Source organism: Perognathus longimembris, chromosome 2 (genome assembly GCF_023159225.1).
Source record: "Perognathus longimembris pacificus isolate PPM17 chromosome 2, ASM2315922v1, whole genome shotgun sequence".
NCBI lineage: Eukaryota > Metazoa > Chordata > Mammalia > Rodentia > Heteromyidae > Perognathus > Perognathus longimembris.
Window position 1 is genome coordinate 149,215,713 of NC_063162.1, and position 9,141 is coordinate 149,224,853.

General features: G+C 50.6%; 1 protein-coding gene across 2 annotated transcripts; it reads right to left on the reverse strand.

Annotated features, from left to right (window-relative positions):
- Window positions 1-2,968: 2,968 nt before the first annotated feature.
- LOC125347295 (zinc finger protein 425-like) lies at window positions 2,969-8,305 on the reverse strand. Of its 2 annotated transcripts, XM_048340446.1 has the most exons (4): window positions 8,255-8,305; window positions 6,050-6,176; window positions 5,555-5,707; window positions 2,969-4,879 (listed from the first exon to the last, which is right to left on the reverse strand). In XM_048340446.1, the coding sequence occupies exons 1-4, from the start codon at window positions 8,279-8,281 to the stop codon at window positions 3,762-3,764; spliced, it is 1,425 nt and encodes a 474-aa protein (XP_048196403.1). In that variant the 5' UTR covers window positions 8,282-8,305; the 3' UTR covers window positions 2,969-3,761. The 2 variants fall into 2 exon arrangements, with proteins under 2 accessions (XP_048196403.1, XP_048196404.1); XM_048340447.1 differs by lacking the exon at window positions 5,555-5,707.
- Between the last annotated feature and the right edge of the window lie 836 nt (window positions 8,306-9,141).

A 9,141-nucleotide genomic window follows, 5' to 3' on the forward strand; every position in this document is an offset into this window, starting at 1 on the left:
AAGGGGAAGGTGTTCTTCAAGTGGTAGAGTAGCAGCCTTGAGTGGAAAAGCCAAACAAGAGTGCAAGGCCATGAGTTCAAGCCTTAGTACTTGCACATGAGAAAGAAAAAAAAGGCAGTGTAGCAACAACAACAAAGCTGTGTAAAAAGTGGGCCAATGGGTTAGATTACATGTACCTGGTGTCATAACAAAGGAGAACACTCATTTGAACCAATTTCCAACCTCCTTCTTCACTATAAACAACCATGATGCTGGAGTACTAATTGCACCTGTTACCAGATTTGCCTAAACCATATCTAGGCTCTGTACTGGCCACCTTTTATAATTATAATAGCCATTATTTTCAAAGAGTTGTATGAAGGACTTTCAATTCCACATGTCTGTTTATGAATACATCTTTTTGTCAGTGTTGGAGCTTGAACTCAGTGCCTGGGTGTTGTCCTGAACCTTTTCACTAAAAGGGCTGGTATTCTACCACTTGAGTCACAGCACTACTTCTGGCCTTCTACTGGTTCATAGGGAATGAGTCTCACAGACTTTCTTGCCTGAGTTGGCTTCAAACCTAAGTCCTCAGATTTCAGCCTCCTGAATAGCTAGGATTACAGATGGGAGCCACCAGCAACTGGCTAGTACAAGTATCTTGGTCAGTGTCACCCCTTCCTTCTTCTCCCCTCCTGTTCTAACTCCACCCATCCCCTCAAGCTACCTGGCTTTATTTTCATGTGTGTACATTAAATAGTTTGACTGTAAAAATAAAATAAAATAAAATGAAATGATGCCTAGCTCCAGCCCAGTATTGGAAAAACAAAAACAAAGACTTTTGAAGTTGTTTCCCCCTTTGATCTACCTGGTACTGTGCTTATTCAATTCCTAGCTTTACCTCCCCAAATTAATTCGTGTTACTTTTTTTTTTTTTTTTTTTGGCCAGTCCTGGGGCTTGGTCTCTGGGCCTGAGCACTGTCCCTGGCTTCTTCCTGCTCAAGGCTAGCACTCTGCCACTTGAGCCACAGCACCACTTCTGGCCATTTTCTGTATATGTGGTGCTGGGGAATCGAATCCAGGGCCTCATGTATATGAGGCAGGCACTCTTGCCACTAGGCCATATCCCCAGCCCCCTCGTGTTACTTTTTATTAGTCAGACCTTTTGTCCTCGAGGAGGAAGAACATTAGTCTGAGTTTTAATCAAGAAAGCCCTTCAACAACTTGGTGAGTTTATTTTACTTTTACGTTGTTTTGAGCAACATGGCTTCAGTTTCTACTAAAATCTGGCAAAAGGATACAGTAAAAACTGCATGTAGAGATGCATGCCTGTAATCCCAGCACTGGAAAGTGTGAGCCAGGAGGGGGCCAATCTGGATTACATTTGTTTTTGAGACCCTCCTTCCCACCCCAAAATAAACAAAGGAGAATGCACCAGTAGAGGCAAAACTCAACCACTAGGACATATTCCCAGCCATTGCACCCGTAGATTATAAATCTAAAATCTTTGCATAATCTTTGCCCATGTAATCATTTTCCTAGCAAAAAAAATTGGAGCTGATGTTCCAGAAAAAAACATCTGAAAGACATTGTTTACACATTATCTCATTTCTGTTATTCCTGAGAATTCCAGATCAACCCTTGGCAAGTCAGAAATTCTTTGACTGCACTATGATTCTGTCTGTACAGAACACACAATGACATTCACTTACTGAAGCAAACTGGAAGGTCCTCACCGTTTCCTAGACTTACTTGTATTGCTGTAAGATTTGCTCTGAAATTGCCCATATGTTGTTGTCCAGCCTATTTCCTGACTAAACTTTGTTATTTTGTCATACTCCAGCCTTTTGTCAGCTGCTGCAGTATTCGCTCTGGGGAGCCTCAGTCAAGTAGCATCTCTCTTTGTTCTGGAATTCCCAAATTCCTTATCTCCTGACCCAACCTTTCATTTATATTTTGGCTCCATATATATAATCAGAACTTTGGATTTTTTGTTTCTTTTTGCTTCTTCTAAGACTGGCCAAATTTTGGCGAAATGAACACTATTTTTTTTTTTTTTTTTTTTTTGGCCAGTCCTGGGGCTTGGACTCAGGGCCTGAGCACTGTCACTGGCTTTTTTTTGCTCAAAGCTAGCACTCTGCCACTTGAGCCACAGCGCCACTTCTGACTGTTTTCTGTATATGTGGTGCTGGTGAATCGAACCCAGGGCCTCATGTATACGAGACAAGCACTCTTGCCACTAGGCCATATCCCCAGCCCGAAATGAACACTATTTTAGGGGGAACTGTGTATAATCACTAGAGGACCTTCAGATAAACGTCAGCATCCATATGAACAAAGACTCAGGGAATTCATGTGACTTTTCTCAGTTTCAAAGCTAACCAACAAAAACCAAAACCAAATCCAAAAGTATCAGAGCAACAACAAAATTCACTAGACTTAGCCCAAAGGACAGGATCACACTCTTGAAAAAAATAGATCGGTATTTAGGAGCTACCTACTTCCTTTCAGATTTGAGAATGGGACTGGAGAGATTCTGTTTCTTTGAGGCAAAATGACTTTGTTAAAGCTTAGTGTTGGGAGCAGGGGACTGGTTGCTCTCACCTGTAATGCTAGCTACTCAGGAGACTAAGCTCTGAGGACTCCAGTTCAAGGCCCTCCTGGACAGGAAAGTCCATGAGGCTCCAACCACCAAGAAAGACACAGTGGAGCTCTGGCTCAACTGGTAGAGCTTCAGGCTTCAGGAAAAAAGCTAAGGGATAACCCTTAGGCCCGAGTTCAAGCCCCAGGACTGGCACAAAACAAACAAACAAACAAACAAAGTGAGTAGAGAGTGGAAGAAAAGGCACTGAAGACAAAAAGCTCTTAGGTCTTTGACAGGGCAGTATCTTCCCAGTCTTGTTGTTTTGGAAGGCCTGGAATCTGAACTCAATTTGCATTTTAGAGCTAGCTTTGCATTTAGGTGAAGAACCATCACCTAAGGCAGACAGGCAGAACAAATCTCTCTTTTATTAATAGATTGCAAATGTAGCCAGTGATTTCAAAGGAGAAAAATCTGTTAGCTTTGCCCCAGTTCCTAATCTGTGTCACATGCTTGCTTAAAGCAGCCCCTTCCGTTCTTCCCATCTGCCTTCCCGTGGGTTTGGGCTGTTTCTGAGGAACCAGGGGCATCTCGTTCATTCACTCACTGGCTGTATTGACTGTGCACCTGCCTCAGCTCCACTTGGCTTCTATCATTGTAAATAGCAGGCTCAGCCTTTCTTAATGTCAGGATCAGGCTTAGGGTCCCTCGGAGCAGGACAGCATTATGTGTGTACTCTGACATGGGCAGTGAGTTGGGACTTAGGTCTCTCCCCAGCATGTATCCGCTGGTGGCTGAGCAGCTGTGTCTTCAAGCGGAAAGCCTCGTTGTACTTGAGACACTGGAAAGGTTTCTTGCACTTGGGACACTGAAAAGGCTTCCCGCCGATGTGAGTCCTGATGTGTTCCACCAGCTTGAAGCGCTTGGCGAAGCCCTTGCCGCACTTGCAGGAGAACGGCATCTCCCCTCCGTGCAGCAGCTGGTATGTCTTCATGTCAGTCCTGGCCTGGAACCTCTTGCCGCAGATGGAACACTGCACGTGCCTCTCCCCGCTGTGTCGACCCAGGTGCCTGGTGAGATGGGCCTGCCGGATGAAGTTCTTGCCGCACTGTCTGCAGGGGAAGGGCTTCTGGGTCCTGTGCATGTGCTGGTGTGTCCGCAGTGCGCCTTTTTGGCGGAAGCTCTTGGGGCACATGGGGCATTAGAAGGGCTTCTGGGCGCTGTGTTTGAGGTGGTGCGCCCGCAGGGAGCACTTGAGGCGGAAGCTCTTGGGGCACATGGGGCATTGGAAGGGTTTCTCCCCGCTATGCAGGCGCAGGTGGTCCCGCAGGATGTACTTGAAGCAGAAGCTCATGAGGCACTTGGGGCACTGGAAGGGCTTCTGGTCGCTGTGGGTGCGCTGGTGGTTCCGCAGGGTGCGCTTGAGGTGGAAGCTCTTGGGGCAATGCAAGCACTGGAAAGGCTTCTGGGCGCTGTGGGTGAGCTCATGTTCTCGCAGGGCGCCCTTGCGGCGGAAGCTCTTGGGGCACTGGAGGCACTGGAAGGGATTCTGGGTAATGTGTGTGAGCTGGTGCTCCTGCAGATGGCATTTGAGACGGAAGCTCATGGGGCACTTGGGGCACTGGAAGGGCCTCTCCCCGCTGTGCAGGCGCAGGTGCTCGGTCAGCCTGAACCGCTGGATGAAGCTCTTGCCGCACTGTCCGCAGGGGAAGGGCTTCTGGGCGCTGTGAATGTGCTGATGATCACGGAGGGAACCCTTGCGGCAGAAGCTCTTAGGGCACTTGAGGCACTGGAAGGGCTTCTGGGTGCTGTGGGTGAGCTGGTGTGTCCTCAGTGTGGCTTTGTGGTAGAAGCTCTTGGGGCACTGTGGGCACTGGAAGGGCTTCTGGGCGCTGTGGGTGAGTTGGTGCTCTTGCATGGAGGCCTTGCGGCAAAAGCTCTTGGGGCACTGAGGGCACTGGAAGGGCTTCTGGTTGCTGTGGGTGAGCTGGTGGTCCTGCAGGATGCCCTTGCGGCAAAAGCTCTTGGGGCACTGTGGGCACTGGAAGGGCTTCTGGGCGCAGTGCGTGACCTGGTGCCTCCGCAGGGTGCTCTTGAGAAGGAAGCTCTTGGGGCACTGCGGGCACTGGAAGGGCTTCTGGGCGCTGTGTGGAATTCCCCGTGGTGTCACAGACACGCTAGAGCTGTAGGCTGCTGTGCCTGGAGCCAGGGTGTCAGGTCTCACTGGGGTCACAAGGCTGAGGCCTTGCTCAGGCCTGAAGGAAACTTCTTCCCTTCCTCCTAAGAAGGGTGGAGAGGAGCCATGGCCCTGCAAAGGATCTAATGGAAAATAACATTTAGTCTCTCCGGATTTGGAGAATACTTTGAGCTTGTTGGCTTCTTGAAATCAAAAGTAAACCATTTATCTCCCAGTTTATGGCCTGACTAAAGGTAGCACATAGACTACCCCTTCTTAGGTACACACACACTTACTGTCCCAAGGTATGGAGAGCATAAGTTATTAACACAACACTCCTATCTACCACAGCTATATGTCATCTGTGTATTTTTCTTTCCCTAAGACCAGGCAGCAAGAACTGGCTTTATTCTTTTCCCAGAATCCAGGGAGAGGGGAGCCATTTCGTCACAAAGATAAAAATGAACTATCTTTGGATCTTTTTCATAACCTACAACAAAATGACTGCCATTAGCAAGCTCGTACTGTGCCAGGAGCACTTAACACTGCATTAATTACTTCCATTAGCTTCATTTTATACCTCTGGATGTAAAATATGGACAGGTTCTATCACCAGCCCAAGCTTACTCAGAAAAAGCAAGATCAGACTCTAGCTCCAGATCCCACACACCCAAGCACTATGCTTTACTGCCTTTCTCTACAATATACAAGACATCTTGCCTCAGGACAGCCAAACAGGAAGACCAGATTAAAAAAGGAAAACTAAGAAAGCTGAAGAAGTTATCTTAAGAACAGCACCCTGGTTTCTTAGTACTCACCACCCAACAGCTGCTGCTCTGTCACTGGAGCAAAATGTGCCGCAGCAGAGGAATCCTTCACATTTTCTAGCTTCTGGGATTCCTCCCAGCTCCCAAAGGGCTCTCTCCCATGTTCAATCCAGAGTATTAGCTCTGGTTTAGAAAGATCACCATCTGCACAGAGAAGTCAGACAGGGGAGTTTAGCCTCCTTGAGCACTACATTTACACACACTGAGTTGTTTGAAATATTTCTGGGTCAAGTCCAAGAACTGGCATAGATAAACTTTTTTTTCCTTGTTGGGCATTGGTATTCCTAGCTACTCAGGAGGCTGAGATCCTGACTCCATTTTAAAGCCAGTTAAGTAAAAAAGGTGAGAGACTGTATTTCCCAAGTAACCATCAAAAAGCAGACTATGATGTGAAAAGTCATGTGAGTTACAATTTTGAGGAATCGCACTATCAAGTGCCAGCCATCTCCCAGGATCCACACCTTCCTGAAGTGAAAGGCTTCTTACCTAGTGAGACGAGAGTCTCGTAATTGGTTCTCATGACATGCTTGTAGAGCATCTTCTGCCATGTCTGCAGAAGTTGCCATTCCTGCTTTGAGAAATAAATGGCTATGTCCTCAAAAGTCAGTGGTATCTGCAATATCAGAGACAATGTAGACATAGTTAAGATCGCAGCAATCACCCACCATCTCCCTCTCATCAAGTGACTTTTCTTTAGTGTTTTGCCAATTTGTTTGCCTATCCTGGGGTTTGAACTCAGGGCCTGGGCTCTATCCTTGGGCCTCTCTGTGCTCAAAGATAGTGCTCTACCACAGCACCACCTCTGGCTTTTCCTGTGTGTCTGATACTGAGAAATTGAACCCAGGGCTTCATGCATGCCAGGCAAGCACTCTACCACTAAGCCACATTCCCAGACCTATTTTATTTAATTAATTAATCTATTTATTTATTTTGTTGGGCATGAAGTTTGAACTCTGGGCTTGGGGACTGTCACTGAGTTTCAAAGCCAACACTATATCACATTGAGCCACCACACCACCTCCAGTTTTCTAGTGCTAACTGGAGATGAAGAGTTGCACTAACTTTTCCACCCGGGCTGGCTTCAAACAACAATCTTCAGAAGTCAGCCTCCTTGGTCTTTGAACTCAGGGACTTAGTACTGACTCTGACTTCTTTTTGCTCAAGGCTAGCACTTGGCCACTTGAGACACAGCACCTCTTCTGGCCTTTTCTATATATGTGGTGCTGAGGAATCAAACCCAGTGTTCTATGTATAGGTGTCAAGCACTCTTGCCACTAGGCCATATTCCCAGTCCATCTTGAGGATTCTAGTTCAACATTGAGGGAAAGAAAATTCCATGAAACTCTTACACCAGTTAACCACCACAAAGCCAGAAGTAGAGCTTTGGCTTACTTGGTAGAGCAGTACCCTTGGGCAATAAAGACCTCAGCGACAGTGTCCAGGCCCTGAGTCCAAGCTCCAGGATTAGCATTTTTTTTTTTTTTTTTTTTTTTTGGCCAGTCCTGGGGCTTGGACTCAGGGCCTGAGCACTGTCCCTGGCTTCTTCCCGCTCAAGGCTAGCACTCTGCCACTTGAGCCACAGCGCCACTTCTGGCCGTTTTCTGTATATGTGGTGCTGGGGAATCGAACCTAGGGCCTCGTGTATCCGAGGCAGGCACTCTTGCCACTAGGCTATATCCCCTGCCCAAGGATTAGCATTTTTGAAAAAACAATCTTAACATTGTTCTATGGTAAAATAACGGGGAAGGCACATTTTGAAGGATGGAAACTTGGAGTCTTTATTAGAGCATTAGCAGTCCAGGCAGCCAGTGGTTACAAAGCCTTGTGGCCCACTAATACCCTTAACACTGTCAGGAAACAGGACAGACAGCAAAGACAGAAGAAAAACCATACTAACAAACCAATCTAGCCTCAATGGAGAGCTGACTGGGACGCCATGGTGACCAGAAAAGATACAGGACACAGGCTGTGAAGATGGAGAAATGGCATGGCGTCCTCCTGCCTGAGCTGATCTGACCCTAAGTTGGTGAAGTCAGGAAACAGGGTCACAGGAAGCTCCCAGTCCCGGGCACTTGACTGACAGGTTCAGCAACCTAGAGGCCAAGAGCCCACCCCGGTCTAGGGATTGGGGAGCACCCAGCACCTGGGGACGGGACTTCCCCTCCTGTAGGACTCCAGGCACGCCCAGCAAGACAAGATGCCAGACAAGGCAACCTGCCATGGGACCAATGATGATGCTGGCCAGATCTGACCTCCACACCACAAAATAAATGATTACACGTAAAGGACGACGTCAGGAAATCATCACTTGGTTTCACCAAATAACGAATCAGCATGTCATCCACGCAGGTGTTGCTCTCTGCTTCAACCGTGCCACACAATCCACGCGCGACTATCCGGGCCGGCCACACTCTGCCACCTGACGCACGCCAAGACAGCACCACACTGGTTCACACTGGGACCGGGGCGAAGCGGGGACCCCGAGGCTGAGCCCAGACCTGCTCGGTCCCGCCACGGCCTGTGCGCTCTCCTCCCCCGGGGTTCCCGGCGTGGTTTCCAGCTGTGGCCACGGTGGCGGCCGCCCGCTCCTCCCAGGGTTGAACCCCGAACCTCCGGACTCTACCGCGTGAGACCTAGAACACCACGTCCCGAGGACCCCGGAACCCGGTATCCGCACCGGCAGCCCCTCACCGGAGTCAGCTCTGCCATAGTCCACATGTGCCACGGTCGGCTCCGCAGGATCCCCAGGTGAAGCCGGGTCGCGCGGGCTCTGCGCTTGCGCGGCTCGGGGCATGCTGGGAGGCAGCGGCCCGGGCGATATCGCCCCCTGCCGGCGGGAGGTGTGGGCTCTGCCCGGCGTCAGCCGCGCCGCGGACCGATCTGCCGAGGGCCGCACTTGGGAGGAATCCGGTCGCTGGGTCTCCTGAGGAGGGCGACAGTCACCCGTAAAAAGGCTGCCTGACTCTGGACCTCCATAATACGGAGAGGGTCTCCTCAGGTCGACACCGGGTTTGCCGGGCCCTTCTCCACTGCCTTTCATTCCTTCTCTCGGGGTGAGAGAGAAAACAGACCCACGTGATCTACCTCCGCACGCAGACGCCGACTACCGACTGCGAGCTGAGCGCGTTCGCGCATGCGCGCCTTGAGAGGCGGCGAGCTGAAGGCGGGCGCCGCCCGGGGGCGCTCTGGCGGGGTGGGCGCGCTTGGAGCGGCGGCGCGTCTAGGCCCCGCACTCGCTGCCTGCCGTGCGCCAGCTGGGGAGCCGCCGCCGCCTGCGTGGAGTTGACTGCTCGGGACCCAGCCCCGCCGCGAGCCCGCGCTCCCGAGACCCGGCTGTCGTGCGGGTCTCGTCGGTGCGAGGAAGGCAGGGCGGGGCCGCGAAGCCTGCGGAGTCCACCGGGTGTCGGCGAAGACTCCAGGGACCCGGCCGGGAAGCGCTGCTGGGCCATGGCGAGGCGGCCACAGCTCCGCCACAGCTCGCGCGAGGGTTGCGGGGTCCCAGGGTCCCCAAAAGCCTGGACGAGGGAGGGCGATGGGATTGGTGTCCGGCGCCCGGCTCGTGCACGGGCCAAGTCTTC

What these genes read in the sequence shown, in the direction of transcription:
- LOC125347295 (XM_048340446.1), bottom strand. Translation starts at nt 8,281, where the DNA reads ATGTGGACTATGGCAGAGCTGACTCCG. An exon ending in CTATGGCAGAGCTGACTCCG is followed by an intron (nt 6,177 to 8,254) that starts GTGAGGGGCTGC and finishes CTGATATTGCAG; the next exon opens with ATACCACTGACTTTTGAGGA. An exon ending in AGAGCAGCAGCTGTTGGGTG is followed by an intron (nt 4,880 to 5,554) that starts GTGAGTACTAAG and finishes ATTTTCCATTAG; the next exon opens with ATCCTTTGCAGGGCCATGGC.